At 42.6% G+C, this 19,786-nt stretch overlaps 2 protein-coding genes across 3 annotated transcripts in view; both read right to left on the reverse strand.

The window, feature by feature from the left end:
• Window positions 1–3,624: 3,624 nt before the first annotated feature.
• LOC114432658 (zinc finger protein 11-like) lies at window positions 3,625–9,772 on the reverse strand. The gene is made up of 7 exons (XM_028400815.1): window positions 9,493–9,772; window positions 8,055–8,257; window positions 7,489–7,590; window positions 7,316–7,411; window positions 7,122–7,232; window positions 6,691–6,814; window positions 3,625–6,397 (listed from the first exon to the last, which is right to left on the reverse strand). Exons 1-7 carry the CDS (start codon window positions 9,518–9,520, stop codon window positions 3,774–3,776), a joined length of 3,288 nt encoding a protein of 1,095 aa, XP_028256616.1. The 5' UTR covers window positions 9,521–9,772; the 3' UTR covers window positions 3,625–3,773.
• Window positions 9,773–10,228: 456 nt separating this feature from the next.
• btbd11a (BTB (POZ) domain containing 11a) overlaps window positions 10,229–19,786 on the reverse strand; it is a 135,910-nt gene continuing 126,352 nt past the window's right edge. For both annotated transcript variants that reach the window (XM_028433219.1, XM_028433211.1), the window contains 8 exons: window positions 18,747–18,979; window positions 17,379–17,557; window positions 17,013–17,118; window positions 15,075–15,177; window positions 14,915–14,996; window positions 14,588–14,656; window positions 14,379–14,492; window positions 10,229–13,932 (listed from right to left, as the gene is read on the reverse strand). In XM_028433219.1, coding sequence (XP_028289020.1) covers window positions 13,702–13,932; window positions 14,379–14,492; window positions 14,588–14,656; window positions 14,915–14,996; window positions 15,075–15,177; window positions 17,013–17,118; window positions 17,379–17,557; window positions 18,747–18,979 — 1,117 coding nt within the window. In that variant the 3' untranslated portion in view covers window positions 10,229–13,701. The remainder of the gene's footprint in view (window positions 13,933–14,378; window positions 14,493–14,587; window positions 14,657–14,914; window positions 14,997–15,074; window positions 15,178–17,012; window positions 17,119–17,378; window positions 17,558–18,746; window positions 18,980–19,786) is intronic.

The raw sequence follows: 19,786 nt of genomic DNA on the forward strand, positions 1-19,786 counted from the left end.
CTGCAGGGGGAAGAATCAGAGAGAAAAACGAGATAAAAACCAGTGGTGAGGGGAGGATGGAGGAGGGCTGTGTGTGGCGACTGCAGGGCTGGTACCCAAGATGGGAGGGAAAGTGTGAGGCCGGTATATGTCTGGGCACACACACAGGTTCACTTGAGGACACACACACACACACACACACACACACTTGATTAGGAGAGCAATCCTTCTCTATTCTGTTGATTAGTCTGAGGGTTTTTCCAGCTCACTGGTTTCTCTGTTATATTTCCTCCTTTATCCATTCACTAAAACAAAACAATGAATGTAGGGTATCTATTGCAAGTGATTGTAGGGACAATTTAAATTTTTTTTTTTTATTACTTTCCCCAAACTTGGTGGTTAAAGTGGGTGTGGCCATGCATTCAGAGCAGATATTGTTATCAAAGCCCCCTCTGCTGTGCCATACGCTGTTCATATGGAAGAAATAAAGGTGCGTCATGGAGCAAACGCAAGAAATGGGGCGCTTGTTTTGATATGCTGTGTTTCCGTAGTAACATGCAGGGGTCACAGTATCTTGGCAAAATGGCCAGGAAACTCTGTGGTGCCTGTTGACGATCAAAAACCTGCTTTTTCAAAAAACATCTCTGGGACAGTTTAACTGTTTGTAGCGGGGCTTTCGAGAAACTAAACTCGAAGGCTTTGCTCTGCTCACATTTACTGGTGATAAAAACAAAAGACACACAAGAGCTCCGTGTGAACTGGAGCTAATGGGATTGTGGTCTGTTCTGTGTAGCTGAACATCCAACACGGCGGTTGATGAAAAAAAGAAACTTTCAGTAAACAGACGTCTCAGTACCTTACTGAATCAAAAGCTCCGATTAAACAACTGTACAGCACACACAGTTAGCAGCCAGCTTCTGAACGCTGTGGAGCATTTGTGATGGAAAGTGACATTTCCCTCTGCGGAGGTGAAAGAGGTGAAACTGTAGTTCCTATAATGACCACTAAAGGGCGAAATGATGACTTCAAAAGTGAAATATAGAGCACCATGTTCCGTTTGCATCAAATAAAACTTTCTAATGTTCTGATGTCTACAAAATGTCTCCTGAGAAAACCAGTTGACGTCATGGGAGGGTCACCCATCCATATAGAGACATGCTTACAGCATGTTGTTTGACTACATGTTTCTGACCCTTCTGTGTCCCACAGAAATGTAGTTATTCTTATGATACATCACACAAAGACCTGCGCCTCAAAATTTAGAGTTCGTTACCTTGATGTCCACACAGCGTCCTACTCTGTTAGGATAAATACTGACATCACGCATGACCTACAGACATTGTGTTGTGTCTATCAGGGTATCGTGTACCTTTACAGACACATTTCTACATGCTGTAACTGTCTAGTAGCATCAACAATACACAAAACAACTGGAAACATGAGCAATTTTCATTCATGTTTGTGCTGCTGTTGCTCTGTTTATTATGGATCGACAGCTACTGTTGGCTGTCACTTTACTGGCTTTAAGATAAATCAACAACATAAGGCTTTGCAGGCCACATAAACTGCAAGTGCAGCATGTGGTACACGCTGTACTGGGAAGACACAAGGCTTTAAAGGTGACATGGGCCCTTCTTTTGTTTTTCTAAGCCATGTGTCTGTGACACCACATTAATCCCCAGACCTGTTGGAGCATGCAAGCATTCTCATGCGTTACAGAACCCAGGAATGTTCCGCTGACTCACAAACACAACTCAAACAGCTGAACAATAGCATGTACAGTAATCACAGCCTTAATGTGTGGTTTCAGTAAACACAGCTAATCCTGGAGAGACAACAGTGTCAGTGATACTGCAGAGAGCATCCAGCACAATGTGCTGCCTCATGCTGCAACTAGAGCCGGACGGCGGCCTGCCAGTGGTACCTCAGTGGACGGAGGGAAGTGTACTGTTTGTGCTGTTTACTTATCTCATGCAGAGCTGTGGTTCTGCTGCGGTGGAGGGGGGCCACTGCTCCCGCTGGCTCCCTCCTGCTGGCTCGGGAGTCGGGTGCGGTGCTCCTCTCTACCCAACAGCACCTGGCATGAGGGAGGCTATGTCTAGGAAAGAGACCTCTGCCAGGCCTCAATTACGGGGGGAATAATCCAGGACACACTGAAGCAATTACAGCCCCATATAAATCAATGTGCTTTGGGTTAAAAAGTGATCTGCTCCCAACACTCTGGAGAGACTCTCACTCAGTCGGCCTTTCATTTTTTTTCCCTAAAAGAGATGGGGAGCAGTTTCTGTAGAAAATTTAGGGATGATGATGATGATGCGGTTTCAACTGTCACTCAAGCTGTGTCAATGGTCAGGTGACTGTGAGGAAGAGCAGGAAATAATGACACAAATTAAGAAGCCAGCAAAAACTGCACAAACAACTTACTGTGTAAACAAACACAAACACTGACTGCTGAGAGATTATGTGTTGCTGCATTATTTATGCATTAGGAGGTTTGCAGAGTCTAAATCCTCCAACACATGCAGAGGCAGCGGGGGCAGCTAAGAAAGCTCGATACCTTTACTGTACTGCCATCTACTGGTAGAAGAAGATCACTGATTACACACTGCACATCTACAACATTGACCATAATGCTATTGATTACACCTTTTGGTGTCACAATTCACCATTACAAGATAAGTTTTGAAACTTTTTTGTGCACACTAATTACACAGATCCATCAAAAAAGTAATTCTGTTAACCCTTTTAATGTTCACTCCAAGAAACAAGCAATGAATAAATTATTTTTTTTGTGTTTATTATGTTATTGGGGCCACTTTTCTAAATATAGGTCTCTACCAAACGGTTGAGATTGTGCTCGATGGTAACATAACCAAATGCATAGTAATTAATAAATAATTACAGTAAAATCATATTTTTTTACCTAGAAATACAAAAAGACTATTGAAATAGTCAAATAACTGGAAAGGAAGTAATGCCAAGTAATTTTATTAGCAGCCAGACATTGGAGATGCACAGGTCAAGGGAGTATCCAAATGGTGAAGTACCATCGTTGTGACTTGGTTGGTGTCTTACAGGTGAACCAGCATGTCTGAAAGGTCAATGCCACCCATATGCTGAAATTTAAGCAAGAATTAGTGATGGGCATTCGATGGGAATCCTTGCTTTGCTATCTTTGCTCCAATGTTGGACAGTTGCAAGAGGTGTAATAGTCCACATCTCAGTAGTGCTCTTCTTCACTTTCAACATCCTGCTGGCTGACCGAATGAAAAGGCCTATTGTGATCTGTAGAGTGACATCTAGTGGTAGAGATGGCTCAATGCAGTAGAATTAAGTTCCCCACTTTTTTCAATAAGATATAGTGACTCAAAATGTGCTCTACCAAATGGTTGAGCAGACTATTAAAAGGGTTCAAGTTCTAAAGATTGTTTGACACTTTCAACCAGAAAGATGCCACTTCTAGCTTCTCAGGTGTAAAGATTCAAAGACAAAACTAGATTAAATGGGTCTAAACCAATAAATATTTCACTCAAAACAAAATACATTCTACCAGCCATAAAAAAACGTGTAATTACATTGGGACAGGTGTTACCACGGCAACACATGCATGGAATGCTAAAGGGTAAAAAAATAAAAAGCAATAGGAACATTTAAGTTTTGATTTATTTCAAAAATTCATAATCACAAACGATTCATTTGCTTACAATCTGTACAGAATATGCCTCAAAGATCATTTTCACCTGAACCAAACACAAAGGCTGAAAATAAAAGTCAAAGAAAGACAGAAAGACAAACTACTGAAATTCTATTCTCACTTCCTCCGTGAACTGTGGCTCCATTTTCACATCATGAGTGAGAGAGTGTTCCCAGAGAGATTTTTTCTGGAGGAAGGCTATCCCGCACTCCTCGCAGATGTAGCTTTTTGGCTTCCCGGCGTGCGTCCGCCTGTGTTTCTTCATGTGATACGACAGCCTGAAGCCTTTATCGCACACGTCACATTTAAACGGCTTCTCTCCCGTGTGGATGCGCATGTGCGACTTCAAGTAGCCCGACTGGATGAAGGCTTTGCTGCACACCTCACACTTGTACGGCCGTTCCCCGGTGTGATAGCGGTTGTGGAGCCTGAGCTCGTTGGCGGTCAGGAAGGTCTTGCCGCACACTGTGCACTGGTGCGGCCTCTCGCCTGTGTGGATGAGCTCGTGCCTCTTCAGCGACGTCTCCTTCATGAACTGCTTCCCACAGGTGTTGCAGGGGTATCTGACTCCGATGTGGACTTGCTCCACGTGGTTCGTCAGCTGCAGCTTTGTGCGATAGGCCATGTCGCACTGTGTGCAGGCCCATGGTCGCTCCTCTGAGTGGGTCCCCATGTGGACCGTGAGCTCCGATGCTGAGCGGTAGCACTTTCCACACTGCCAGCACAGGAAGGGCTTCTCTCCAGTGTGTTTCCGCTGATGAACCGTCAGACAGTTGGAAGACCTGAACTTCTCTGGGCACATGTTACAGATGTAGGGAAACTCTCCTTTGTGGATCCTCTGATGGATGGCGAGGTAGGATAGTTGGATGAAGGTTTTGTCACACTGTGAACATGGGAACGGTCCTGTGAAGTTGTGCTGCTTTTCGTAGTGTTCTCTCAGGCGTCGCAGCAGGGTGAAGGACTTGTCGCACATTGTGCACGCCATTGGCCTGTGCATCAGCTTGTGCCTCTCGAACGCTGCCTCAGTGGCGAGTATCTTTCCACACTCTTTGCAGTAGAGCGGGTCGTGAATCCTCCGGTGGACTTTGAGCATGGTCATGCTCTTGAACTCTTTCCCACAGTCGTCACATTTCATGATTTCCCTGAGTTCCACTTTGCAAACATTCTCGTGGTGTTCCTTTAGAGCAGACGGGTATTCAAAGTGTTTGCCGCAGTTGGAGCACCAAACAGGTATTTTCAGCAGCGCCCCCTGCTGGGCGTCAGTGCCACTCAGTTCACTGTGGCTCGTCCCGGCGCGCGGCTCCTTCTTCCACAAGAATCTGCTGGTTTTCTTGTGACAGATGGCATAAATCTGGTGCCTCTTCAGGCCGTGCATGTGTTTGAAACGCTTCTTGCAGTGGATGCAGTGATACGGCCGGTCATCTGTGTGACACTGAATGTGCCTGTTTAGTGTTTTTACACTGTCGAAGGCTCTGGTGCAGACTGGACACACTTTCAGAGGTTTTTTGCTGACTTTTTGCACTGGGGAAGATGGACTCTCCTCAGACATTTCTTCAGGTACATCTGGAATACCTTCTTTTTTGTCAATGTCACACAAATCATCACAGTCATTACCATCAGCTTCAGCCAAAATTTGCTCCACAGACTTGGTCTGCTCCTCCCGGATGCCTTCATGACCATGGATGATCTGGTGCTTCTTTAATGTGTCTTTGTACTTGAAACCCTTCTCGCAGGTGACGCAGATAAAGGGACGCTCTTCTGAGTGAGACCGTAAGTGCTTTGCGATATCTGCGGTGCAAGGGAGGATCTTGTTGCAGATGGGACAGATTTTACCATCGGTCGTCACCTCTGAAGGCGGCTGCAGATTAGACTGCGACGCCTCTTTCCTCTTTGGCCTTTTCTGCTCTCTGCTCTTACAGATCTCCGTCTGGTGTCTCTTTAAAACATATGGATTCTTGAATTTCTTCTCACAGAAACAACACTTGTATGGGCGGTCCTCCGAGTGGGACTTCATGTGTCGCTCCATGTCTACTTGTCGAGCAAAATACTTCCCGCACAGAGGACAGTTTTTGTTTTCTAACAGGTCTGAAGTGCAAGCATCTCCTGAATCTTCTTCTTTGGTACTGAGGTTCATCTCTCCCTTCTCATGGACACGCATGCTGTGTCGGTTCATGTCGTATTGGTCCCTGAATCGCTTGTCACAGTAGGCACACTTGTACTTGAGGTCCCGGTTTGCATCATGAATTTCCTGGTGCCGCCTCATGGCTGCAGCTCGACGGAAAGTCTTACTGCACACCGGACAAGTCTTATTGCTTGAGTATTGTTTCCTCTGCCTCTTTGTTGTCAGCAAATCCTTATTTTCCTTTAAAGCTTTTCTCTTCAGCTGGAGCCGTTTGCTTTGTTTCAGAGGCTGAAAAGCCGCTGGCTTTAAGGTGTCACCCTCCTGTGCCATTTCTCCTCCTGTTTCCTCCACGTCCGCTTCATCGCCTTCTTCTTCCTCTGGATCATCAGTCTCAACCAAACTGGACGGCTGGTCGATGTGTATGTAGTCCAGCAGTGTCACAGTTTCGCCCTCCACCTGGACGGTCATGCAGCCCTCCATCTGCTCTGATGAGGGCGGTAACTCTATTTGGTCAGGATGGATCACAACCTTCTCCAGCTGAGGGAGGGACAGTGAAGACAGGATGCAGTTTCCAAAGGAGGATGGAATGGTCTGAGTCTCATCTGTGAGGAAGAGGAACGGGCAGTTAGCAGAAGTCACTCCTCATCAGTTTGTAGGAATAACCCGAATATTGGTTAAAAAACATGTCAGGTTCATTTCAGAACAAAAACACAGACATTTCCAAGGCTTAAAAGGCAAAAATGATACATATTTTTGTGTCACCATGTGTCAAATTATTGGAACATTAACACATCCGTTCGTCAAGTAAACAACCAAATGTAATTAAAAACAACAAGCAGCCTGGAAAACAGTTGTGAAAACACAAAACCAACTTCATAGCTCAGATAAAACTCACCAGATAAATCAAAATTTCCAAGTGTTGTGTGGTACATAAGCACTGTCTTCAGATGCTGCGGGTCAGGAACCGAGTGTGTGCACTCCTCCAGGGCAGACGGGACGGCACTGAGCATGGAGGCCGTCTACAACAGAGACACAAGAAAAGCATAAAGCACAAGACACACTGAGTACAACTGTGGGCTTCATTTAAAAGTTTTTAAACACACACGGTAGAAATTGTTTTGTTTTTCCCAGAATAAATCAGGCTCCTCAGAAATGTGACCTGTGAGTTGTAATGATATGTTGCTCTGCCAGGGATGTGTGGAATTTGTAGCTGGGATGACAAAAGTTATTAGACAGACAGCAAAGTGGGAAAAAACTGACCTGAGACTGAAAGACAACAGTGATTTTTTTTATAATCTGGTGCAAAAATAAAACTAAGCTTAGTACCTGTTGAATGTCTGGTACGGGAAGAAGCTTCTCAAGTCTAGACAGGAAGTCCAACATCAGCACATGGAGAGCGCTGTCATACTCGGGTCCAAAGTCTGTGGGGAAAACATCCTGAGGAAAACAAATGTATCACACTTTACACACCCATGTATGTTGCACTGCCGTGAACACACAGATACATAAACATGACAAACCTGGAAGAATTTCTCCTTTTCTTCTGGATTCTTTAACAGCAATTCAACCTGATCCACAAAGTTTGACTCTGGAAACTCAACGTCTGCAAAACATGGCTGCAAAACAAACACGCACAGTTAAAGCAGGACGAAAACACATCTGATGGAAAACATTGACATTTTACAAAGCTAACCTGCGCTGCCCATGTGGATACGAGGGCTTTGATCCGGTCCAGGTGCATCTCGATGGTTTCTGTGTCTGTTATCTGCTCAGCACGACACAGTTCAAGAACCATCTGCAACAAACACCTCGGTGTAAACAAACAGTGGTCTCACTCAGACCATTTATTTATTTTATTCAGAATTTTCTAATTCCGAATCTTTTCTGCGCGTCAGGCTCTCAAAGTTGGAGTGGTTTTTGAAGTCTCCTCTGAATTTAACATGGCAGGCAGGGCTGTTACCCTAGTGACAGGCTGACACACAAGAAGTATACAAAGCAGCCATATTTGTAGTCTTTATCACATTTTAAGCATTATATGTGTCATATTGATCATCCTTCAGCTGTATACTACTTTTCTACATTCAAATCACACAGCCTGTGCCTCTTATAAGCTTATGGTATTATTCCAGCCTCAGACCTTTCACATGGTATATTCACGGGTTATACTTTAAGGTCGTGACTTCATACTGTTCTTGTTTATACTGTTGTTCTGCCAGGTGTGTGATGTTTCTGTATAAAATCCTTAAACCAGAGCCTCACCCGTGCTCTGAGTCCCAGGAGGAGCTGAGCTTTCTGATCTGCATTCAACAATTCAGGAACAATTTCTGTAACCGTGCTGATGAACTCCTCCACCATCCCGTAGTCCTGCACATCTCCCCTCTGCACCACATGCCACATGGCTGCAGAAACGAGGCGCAGGGGAGGAATGAAGAGGCGGAGAGACGGCAGCAGGAGGGGCAGGTCTGGGAGGCATTAGACAACAGGTTCAGAAAAATGTTTCAAGTCAAGTTAAAAAGAGGATTCTGGTCATGAATATGGCAACAATTCTGTTTTTAATAGTTAACACACATAACAGCACACATACAGTAAAAGGATTTTGACGCCACCGTGCAGTGTCATTTTTAGTCAGGTACTAGTTAAGAAGTACAATAAATATCAACAAGTGTAAAAACCAAATATAAATTTGCAGTAAACAAAAAACAACAACAACAACTAAACCGATGTCTGCACAAAACTGTATTGTACCACAGCAGCAATACAGATGTTTTCTGAATATAAGATGACAATTGCTTAAATCAGTTGTATATATCTAAAATTGCATAAAAGCACTGGCTTCAGGCACTCAAAAGTGAATAAAATCTGTTTGCACATCAATCGAATCAAGTCAGAATATGAAAACATAAAAACTAGATCTTTAAAAAATTTCTCAGTGATTGTAACAATGCATATTTTTGTTATTTACACACGGCATTTATTTTACTTAAAATAATACAACAAGCAAAGACAGCTACGGCTCCTGGGCCCCCTGGTAGCTCTGGGACCACTGAACGCCCCTCTGACACACCTGCTTCACTCCCTTCTCTTCCACCTATTCCCCCTGGATGCATTCATGGACTGACAAGTGTGTCGTAATTACGACCCACCGGACATGGGAACCCCCAACAAAGTATAAATATGGCTGCGGCAATCGTCACTTTTTGAGCTCTTAGCTAGCCAAGTTGCAAAAACTGCAAACGCAAAACAGTTCTTTGACATTTCATAATCACTAAAGTACAGTATGTGAGGAAACGTGCTGTTGCATATATGTTTATAACACAAATTCGACTGCCGGACGTTAGCATTAGCTGAAATAGTTTTTGTTTTTAGCCGCTAAATGCTAGCTGCAGTTCAGATCTGGACCACGAAGGCAACATCAGTCAGCCGTCACAGTCAGTGCTAAAATCTGTTGCTAACTTATGCTAACCTATACAGCCTGTTAATTGACTCCGTTACAGCATTTATGCGGGTGTTAGCCAACTATCTTAGTCCTCTTATTTTAATCACCGCACTGATCAGCTACCCGGTGCCTGCAACGTAGCACAAAGCCACCGCCATCTCAGAGCGGCGTACGCCATGTTCAAAATCGGGCGCACACACCGGTAAAGAAAACCTGATAACTCGCGACGGGCTGCACTTGTTTGACTTCTCAGCGGCTTACCGTGCTCGATACGGTTCGGGCTCTTCATGTTTTCTCCAAGAATAGTCAATGTGTGAAGCAAAGCTACACGGGGTTGTTGTGAGTCGATGTCCGCCCGACCCTGCGGTGCAAGCTGGCGGGGAGGAAGGGCGGCTCGATATCCAGTGCGGAGTGCGCAGGCGTAGCTCGGCTGGTTGTATTCTGCAGTCTGTTGCGGTTTCGTATCTGCACAAGTGAGCAGCTGATAAGGCTCGCATGTTAACTACAGACAACAAACACGCACAGTTTCTGTAAGTGACCAACTTTGTGATTGACTAAATGCAAATGAAACATGTCCGTCTTCTTCTCCTGCTCTCAGTGAGCTCGTTCCTCATCAACGCCACCTACAGGCCATTCAAGGGAAATGGCTGTAAGGAGCCAACAGCAAACTTTAAGATGTTGTTTTTACATTGTTGAACGTTTAAACTCAAAATAAAAAAAAAATATGAATATTTCCTAATTATTATGGCAGAAATTAATGCATTTCCTTTCTTATTACACTTATTTAAAGTCACATTTGACCCTGTTACATCATAAATATTAGTGGGAATTAATGTTTATAACAAACATGGTGCCAAATTTAACTGGAAATGTGAAGATGTGAACTGTCAGCAGGTTTTATCATCTGAATATTCGGATATTGAGATATTTCACTATGAATAAAGCACTGAACAAACACGCCCATCATCCTTCATATGGTTTCAACTGTGGTCTTTTATTGGCTGTCCACAAAAGCATGTCATGGAACGACAGAAACTGTAGCACGAGTGTAACATTTCTTGTTGTTGTTATACTCCACCACATCTCTGCTTCTCACACCATGTATAATTTATATTTCATATATATATATATATTTTGTACAATATACATGTTTTCATCAAAGGAAAGAAAAACAAAAATAGCAGAAGTTCATCCCCCCGGTGGATTTAAAATCTAGTTATTGAGTATCCCATGCATGTTTCCTCTGTGTTTAGGATGTTTTATTACCAGGAACAAATACGCAGGCAAATAAAGGGGAGAGAGAGAGTCCTGTTTGACAAAGCTGGTGTACAGAGCACATTCTCAACAACACGAAACAAGAAGAGCCATGCGAACCCACATTTAATCTTTTTTTTTTTAATCAGAAGCGCTGGCACAGAGGCTAGCTGATGTTGAACTAAAAACAGTTGAATTCTCAGCTGCTGCTGGATCACCTAAAGACTTATTCGAGCTAGCATACTAATGCTTTTGATTGTGTGTGAGGCTACAGTAACACTGGCACGAGAAGTGCTTGACATCATCATGAACCTTTTCACCTCAGTGGAGACAAAACGGTTTGCATCTTTAAGTTACACACTTAACATTTAATCAGCACGTTTCCATCAAGGCGTGGGCGTGTGGCAATGGTTCAAGTCAAATATATTCAAAACACAACTTTTTCTTAAAACCACTCAGGGTACTAATCAACAGAAACATGGCAGTGTAACACAAAAATCCAAACTTTTTTCAGTCACTCATTTGTTTGTGTTATGAGTCCTTTATTTCACATTTATAGTGTAGCTCCTGTGGCATCGTACTACTGTAAGTAACACAGTATTGCTTAATTTCAACTGTTAAAGCATGTTTTTATATAATCTTTTTCACTTTTGTAAAACAAAATAGCTGTGGAATGTAAAATAAAATATATATAGTGCTATGTATGTTGGTAAGAAAATAAAGTCGTAGGATAATATCTATATCTTATTTTTCTGTAACTATTTACAGAACTTAAACTTGTTTCTCTTAAAATGGGCCCAAAACTAATGCTGGAGTCATTTGGAGTGTGCTACAATATATTAAGATGATGTTTATATCAGATTAAAGGAGAAACAACCACCACAAACAGTATGAGGACACTTGAGAGACGTTTGCATTGTAAGCCGCTGGAAACAGAGGGAAGCATCTTTCTTTTTTCTTTCTTTTTTTTGGTTTGTTGCTGGATCACACATTTTGTTTGTTGCATTGTTACATTCATGAAATATAACCATAACTTCCATTGTTGTGTAAGCTTTAAAATATGTCCCACCTGCATGAAGTTTTGTCACCAGCTTACTGAGGAAGTATGCATGGTTAAAACAGCAGGGCTGAGAGGCCAGCTTTAGACTTTTGGTCCTTTCAGAATAATTTCTAATGAGAAGAATGCAACAGAAGGTGGAGTTACTGCTCATGTTAAGCACTGAGTTTAGACACAATGTGGTTCAGCTTGATTTATACCTATTTGATCAATTGCAGAGACACATATCTTACAAGGAAATCCTCCTGTGTTTGCGTTTTGATGACAACAGGAAATGGCTCTAACAACAAATCAAAAAGTCCCAAACTCATATGAACATAACTTTGTATATTCTGCATAGTCCGTTTAATTTAGGGTCTACGATTATGAGTTTATGTAAAATTTATTCATGAAACTTGTAAATGTTTCATAGCTGAAGTCTCAGAGTAGTGTAACTGGTGCTTCGATGATTCCTGCTGAAATGCACCCTGGGAGTTATAGTTTTTTTTCTATTTCAGAGCTTTTGGCGACACAGACTCACTCCCTAAATAAAAGTAGAAAAGTAAAAACTTTTGTCATACAGTTGCTAACTTGTGTACTGAAGGATAGCCAAGCTTAACTGCACACTGAACTGTTTTTAAACACATTTTCTGACCATAAAAAATGTGAATAAATGCAGTTTTTACGAGTTAGGTGCTGCAGAAAAGAAGCTGAAGATCATGTCACATGTAACTTAATTTTGCAATAATTATATCTTTTGTATGACTTTCCACATATTTTAAGCATACAATAAAAACTCACATTAAACAATTAGGGTAGGTTCACTTGATAGTTTATGTCTGTCTTCAGCTACCCTGTTACTGACCAGCAGTCAGGCCAGAGTTGAAGGTAGACAGACTCACACTGTGATCCCAGCAGCTTATCATGTGAAAGCATCATTCTCATCTTGACCTGGACACACATCAACTTCATTTTCAGACTGATGGGATCAAATTACAGGCCCAGCTGATTCTAACATCTTAAGAAAATAAGTGTAAATGTCATAAACTCAGTGCTGCTGACAGTGTGCAGAAATTCAGCAGCAAGGTGAAAGAAAAGCAGTGACATCCTGTGATCGACCCTGATAATTCGGAATGTATCAGAAAGAGCAACGCCGCACTCAGCCCTACCAATCTACGAAGAAAGCAAAACAGAGGCACCATACACACAGATTAAACATGCATAAACAAGACACACAGCAGGGGAGCAACATTCAGTGAGACCAGTGTCATCATCAGCCAAGTGAGCGTGGGAGAGAACTGTACATCAGTCTACCAAAAGAAGGGGAGAAAAAAAGAATGACCAGTACGACGACTTTCAGAATGTATTTACACTTCGCTTAATAAAGTCCCTGCCAATTGAAACCCATCGCCAGACCAAGAAAGGTAATATGAGCAGCTTCTTCCTGTGAGGGTGGTCTTCTGCATAAAAAGCAACACCATGGCAGCTCAGTTGAGGAGGTGTCATGCAAAAAAAACAGAAAAAGAACAAAGAGGAGTTAATTTCCCAGTTGGATGTCCAAGCATAAGTCAGCATAGATTTCACTGAGTGGGCCGCCTCTGGTTGAATCAGCGCTGCAGTGGAAGCTGCTGTGATCAGTTTGGCCTCTGCACACAGTAGATATAACACAGTGAAAAGTGTCCCAACACAGAAGTCCACCTAAAAGTCTGCCGGACTGCCGGCTTTGCTACTAAAATTTTTATTGGTTTGTATAGTTGGAGTATATTTATGTTTTGGCAAAACTTCACGCTGCGCTTCCATAAAGTGTAAACCAAAGTCTCATTTCAGACATGATGAGTAGTAAGCTGCATTTATTGAGTTAAAATTCTACTCTAAGTTTTCTTGAGTGAAAAAATTGTGTATTCCATGCATGTATCTTATTTGAAATACAAAGTTTACTAATCACGGTTAGGTCTAAGTGATGCTGTTGGGTCTGTATGGATGGGGGGACAGGGTGTGACGTGACCAGCAGGAGGCGACACAGTTCCCTCTCTGATTTTCACATTAACCCTCAGCGAGCTGCGATTAAAGGGAATTCCTGACACAAAACCAGCTCCTCCTACGCAGTGGGGCCGGGACGGGTGGATGCTGAATGTGGTGTTACATGGATGCTGTGACTGGGCTCCGGAGAAAGGACAGCGTCACACCACAGAGCCCTTGGAGGTGGACAGGTGGATGGAGTGGATGCGAGTGGCCAGAGTCTTCTCCAGGTCGAGGAGGATGTCAGAGCAGATTCCAGGGCTGGACGCAGGGCTCTCAGCGGGGGGAGGTTCGTACAGAAGCTGCTTGAAGCCATCGAGTTCGATCAGCAGCACCATGTTCTTCAGGAAGTAGCCCTCGATGAAAGCTGTTAGCTCCGCAGCACCAAGGAACTGCACCAGAAATATAATTAGTATAAATATCTGGCCAGATCTAGCAGTGTTCCTGCTAATAACATAAACACAAACTATGACTAAGCTAAATGCTAATATTAGCATGCTAACACACTGATATTTAGAAGGCATAACATCTGCCAGCAAAGTAGCAACCTATGTGGCTGAAAATAAAAGCTAATGCAGACTTCCTAAAAACTGCAGTTCCTCAAGTGGCCACTTGAGTGCTGAGTCAATCCCCACAGACTACCATTGTAAAATGTCCAACTTTACATCACAGAACATTTACAAAATATTCCTTTGATGCCACTTGTCAATAGACCTGCAGTTTATAGTATGTAACTACTTTCTGTTTCTAGTTATAACTAGTGTAGCTTTAACTTACAACACGCTCATGTTTGTGTTATTGTCAGCCTGCTGTGTCTGACTCATGTCACATCACTCACCTTGGCATGTTTGTAGAGGTCCACGCAGGTTTCCGTGGTGATATTCTTGGAGCAGATGATCTCACAGTGTCTCTGAAGGGCCTCTAGTTGGAAGAATTTGGCTGCAGACAGGAGCTGTGGGGGAACAGAATGAGACGCAGGACTCAGGATTAGAGACGCTAATGCTCGAGCTGTCGCTTGACGGCAGGCTTCGGTTAAGTCTCTCATACCTCCATGACTTCAGTGTTGCGTATGTGCAGGGACTCGGTGCCACCACAGTACAGATACTGCATCACCAACTGTAACACAGAGCAGCACTGGTATCAGGAGTGGAAAAGGACACCCTTTCTGCGCTGTTTTATCTGGTATTCCTTGGGGCTTATTTATCAGCATAAACAGCATGTCAACTGTTAAATGATAAAGCAGCAATCTCTGACTCTACAGATATATATTGGTATTGTCTTTACTGCCTGTCTGTGGCCTTGAGCGCCAGAATTCACACTCTAAGATCAAGATTAAAATAAAATATAATGACATAATACCAGTGAATGACTTACATGGAAAATATTGTATTTGACATGGCTGATCTCAATGCAGGTGTTCTCAGCTGCTGGTCTGTTTTGCAGGAGTGACTTGAACCTAAAGAAAGAGACAAAATCGTGTGAAACGAATCATTATTTAACAACGGATATATATAATAGCCTAATTTTCTTTTACCTGGGTGAAGCTGTAAACAGCAAAACCTTATGTGCATAAAAGGGTTTCCCCTCAACCAGGAAGGTAACGTCAGACATCTCCTTGTTGTTCAGGAAGTGAGGGTCTAAGGAAACAGCACACGACAACAAGAGTCTGATAAATTACACGTTCAGGGTCATTATTCTAATGATGTAATTCATGAAAGGAACAGTAGGTGGTGCCGCAGCACCGTCACTGAACATTTGACGCTCCCTCCTCGTACTTCTGCGCATTCAGCGTGTGCAAAAACCCTTCACACCGACACATTTGATAAAAATAAATATTTTGAATTATTGATAGCTTTTCAACAAGTAAATAATACATGAAGAAACATTTATAAAATAAAAACAGAATCAAAATATCATAGTTTGGAGTGGAGTTCCAAAAAATACTTAAAATAATTGACAAAAAAAGTGGAAATAATGAGCAGAATAATCCTTGTTAGCCTGTGGAGAGGGAGGACAGAGCCTTATGATTAATTTAAATAATAAAAAACATTATTTAATTTGGACTCTTCTCATAGCAGCACAGCATTAAACAATTGATACAATTTAATGTTAAAATAAATTAGGACACAGCTGAGTTTCTAATATCCCATAGAACCAAATTTTACGATCATACCAAAAACCCATAGGGTTGCTGTATTATTATTATATGACTTTGCAGCAGCACATCACTGTAACATCTATATGATGCAATGAACTAACCCAACCTGGATCCAGATAGTAGGCATAAAATCTGATACATTAACCCATTAAAAGTAATGAATTCATTTAATCAAACTGATTCCAATTATGAGGCAATATGCTGCAGAGCTGCAGCAGGTCTGCTGATTTAAAGTTCACAAAGAAGGACTGAAGAAAAACCTCCTGCAGCAAAGTAATGTTTTTTTTAACCATCTACAGCAGGCAAGATAGACTTTGTAGTTTTAACTTTTCACTTTTGAAAAAAGTGAAAAATAAAAGTTTTCACAATCCCAGCTTGAGTTCATGATGGCTCTGGCCCTAATGTTGTGTTAACTGCTAAGCTTCTTATAGCTTCCTGCTCTGTATGAAGCACAAATGACATTTTCAGGGGGTGAATATGGACCTATGGATGGATTTAGTTTACACCCTACCTGTGGTGCAGTTTGCTTTTACAAACTTATAAAGGCAGTCACATGAAAAGAAAGAATGTATCAGTGCAGGCTATGTGATCCTAAAGATGCTGACATACATATAAAACACAGACGGTTTATACATCATACCTTAAACTGTAAAGATATGTCAGTGTTAATAGCACTAAAGAAACTGCATCAAAGTATTTGTTTCTAAAGATCAGAGCGCCTCCTACTTAAACTTTAATGTCATGAAGAGAACATTTAATTTGAGAGCTATCGAATCAGAATCAGAATCGTGTTTATTGCCATGTAAGTGAAGAGGATTCACATTACTAGGAATTTGCCTTAGTGATTGGTGCATACAAAGAACATATAATAATTAACATGAAATAAGATAAAAACTAAGCTAAAAACAAGGTAAATAATGTAATCTAAGAGTAAAGCTATAAATTGATGTGACATTACAGACATACAATGGACAGAACAGAACCTAAGTGGGGGTTGTAATGGCAAACATAGACCCTGATATGAAAGAGTGTAACAGTGGAATAGGTACCACATGGATCGGTGAGGTGGTACTAGTGTGCAAGTAGTGCAAGATGGAAGTAAACAGTGCAAATAGTCATCATTATGCAGTGAAGTGTCCTTGTGAAGTGACAGTGCAGAGCAGTGTATTAATTACAGTTCAACAGCAGAGGGGAAGAAGCTGTTCTTATGGCGTGAGGTTCTGGTCTGAATGGACCGTAACCTCCTGCCTGAAGGAAGTGGCTCAAAGAATCCATGTCTAGCTATCACACAAAATCCTGCTATTTTTGACTTACCTAAGCGTGAGGTCTGCTTCTTCTTGATCTCTGTCAGCTTGGGGATAGGGAAGGGCCCATAGCACTGCGTGAAAATGACTGACAGCTGCTGGCTTATCACCTCATTCTGGAAACACACACCGACGCCAGTTAGAGCAGAAACTTAAACAGCCTTTTGGCCTGTTTTCCTGTGAGCTATCCAGATTTATGCAGATATATGATAATAGTTTGGAGTGCTGATAAATATATGCAAATACAAGCGTTAATGTCACCCCAGCACTTGGGCACAGGACAGTTTGTATTCCCAGCAAAAGCCGCCTCAGTTTGTCTGATGTTTCTCTAACTAGTGTTTTGTTTACATGCACATAAGAAGAAAGCTTCAGTGACCTTGCTGGTTCGCAGGATTTGGAACATGAGTGGCAGGCCGTGCGTGATCAGCTCCTCTGTGTACTCATCCTCCTGGATGCAGCTGAAGTCTTTCAGCAGGCCTTGGATCAGTGGTCGGCGGTGCTGGATGAAGCAGGTACGCAGGGACTCGAGCCAGGTGTGCAGCGTCCAGGGAATGCCTGGGAACACCACAGACACATGGACAGTGAATACACAGAGACGGCATACAGAGCTTCGAGGAAAACAGAACCGACCATGTTTCCATCACGTTCATGGTGGCGGTGTGAGTGGGAGGGCGCGAGAGTGTGGGATTAGTCAGAAGTGTATAAATGCAGCATCAGAACGTGATTAACGGATGACTGTTAATGTTTAGCAGCAACGTGATAGACATGGAATGAGCGTGGAGGTGTATCAACTAACCCTCAGCTGGAATGACTGGTGATTTAAAGCTCCAATGGAACACCTGATGTATTTCCTATAAAAATATAATGCTAATGAAATACTGTCCTCCGACAGCCCACCTTTGGAAATGCCCAGTCTAGTCTGACCGGCTAGCTCTGATTACCTGAGCGGGCTCTGCCCACCATCCTGAATCATCTCTGCCCAGGGTAAAGCAATACAAGGGGACAATAACCAACTAGTTTTGTTTTCTACAAAAAGAAAAATTCCTATGACTTAGGATGATGGGTTTCTGTGGTGCTACAAAACCTTTAGCATAACATCCTAAAGCATGTCTGGTAACAGCAGTTAAAAGCCTTCCAGCACCCCTAAAGCCTGCTAATTAACAGGTTATATCTCAAGCATGTGCAGTTTAACGCTTTGGTTTTGTACTGATTAAACAAATGTGATACAAAGTGTTAATTAGTAAGCTTTAGACATGCTGGTAGGTGGATTTTTCAACCGTTTGGATGGAGCAGTGCTAGCTGTTTCCAGCCAGCCTGTGGAGTTAGCTTGATATTTCCTACAGAACTAAATGATCATAGTGTGTGACTGCAGACCTGCTTCTGAAGTTGTTTTGCCAACTAAAATCAATGGATCCCCATCAAATCCTAATGAGCAGCCACATTAGGTCTTGTGCTCAATGAGCTGCACTATGTTGGGTTGAAAGCTGATGATTGTCACATTTACAAAATGAGCACTGCTTGAGGACACAGTTCCATCATCATGTTCACACCTTTGACCCAAGCTATTATCACCTCGGATATAAAAAGTCTGCGACAGTTTCATGGTCGGATGAGTAGCTGTGATGGCAGAGGGTGAATACAGGACAGCACAGCACAGGACTGGACAGGACAGGCACAGCATGAGCACATCTCCAGGACAGCTGGAAGCATGTGTGCCAGTGAAGCATGTATTAGTAAATCTGACCTAAGCTGCGGATGTCTATGGTGATGTCCACATGGCCGTGCTCTGCACTATGGTACATGGCCTCTCTCAGGGCTCTCAGTTTGGCCTTTCCTGTTCGCAGGGTGCCTCCACCATTGGCCTGCGGCACCAGCCTCTTCTCCCCCGGCTCTGAACCCTCAGCCAGGATCTCTTCCAGGGACAGCACGTCCCCCTTTTCTTTGTCTGTATGAGACAGGAGCTTCCGAAAAACATTCCTGCAGGGAAACAAGTAAAAAGATTAAAGGATAGTGTCAAGATTTTTTGCACTGGCAGCCAGGTAGGCCTAAGCTGGATTTCCATGTTTCTCCCTACTGGCATTGTCCACCTAGGTTTTGGTATAAATGGAGTATAAAAAGTATGCTGATCTTACCCCTCAAAGTGTTCAAGACATTCTTGAAACATTGCAACTTTTATATATATGTGTACAAATAGACAGCTAACTGTCTCCTGTCAACATGAGCTGAAAAGGTAAGACAGCTGTGATGATCACACACCAGTAAATAGTCCTAAATTAAATCCTCATTAAGCCCCCAACCTTTGATGGCATATTAATGCTGCATAAAAATGTGTCTAAAATCTCCACAATTCACGTGACATTCCCACACTGTGTTTGTGAAACACAATGTTGCAGCAGCGCTAACAGATGCCCTCCTTCATGTAACAAAGACACGTAACATACAGTGTGATCACAGCCTAATAATGCATCACCGCACCATCTGCTTCAGGGAGGAGGGCCTCGTTTAGAAACGTCACATCCTGTTGGAGAGATTGTTTGATCGCTGGTGATGAGTCAGTAGGAGGCACGCAGTCATCACTTGGAAGCTCTTTATAAAATGTTGCTTTCTGCTGTCTCCTGGAATGTTTTAGCATACGCCCATGAGCGAGCAGAGAAGTATTCTCATGTTTATGTGGTAGAGCCACTAATATGGCGAACATATTTTATTACCTCATCTGAAAAACAATGAGTGAGTGATCTCCTGTACTGCAGCACAGACCTCTAGTTTTAGGTCATCCACACAGTT

Source organism: Parambassis ranga, chromosome 2 (genome assembly GCF_900634625.1).
Source record: "Parambassis ranga chromosome 2, fParRan2.1, whole genome shotgun sequence".
In the NCBI taxonomy this organism is placed as follows: domain Eukaryota; kingdom Metazoa; phylum Chordata; class Actinopteri; family Ambassidae; genus Parambassis; species Parambassis ranga.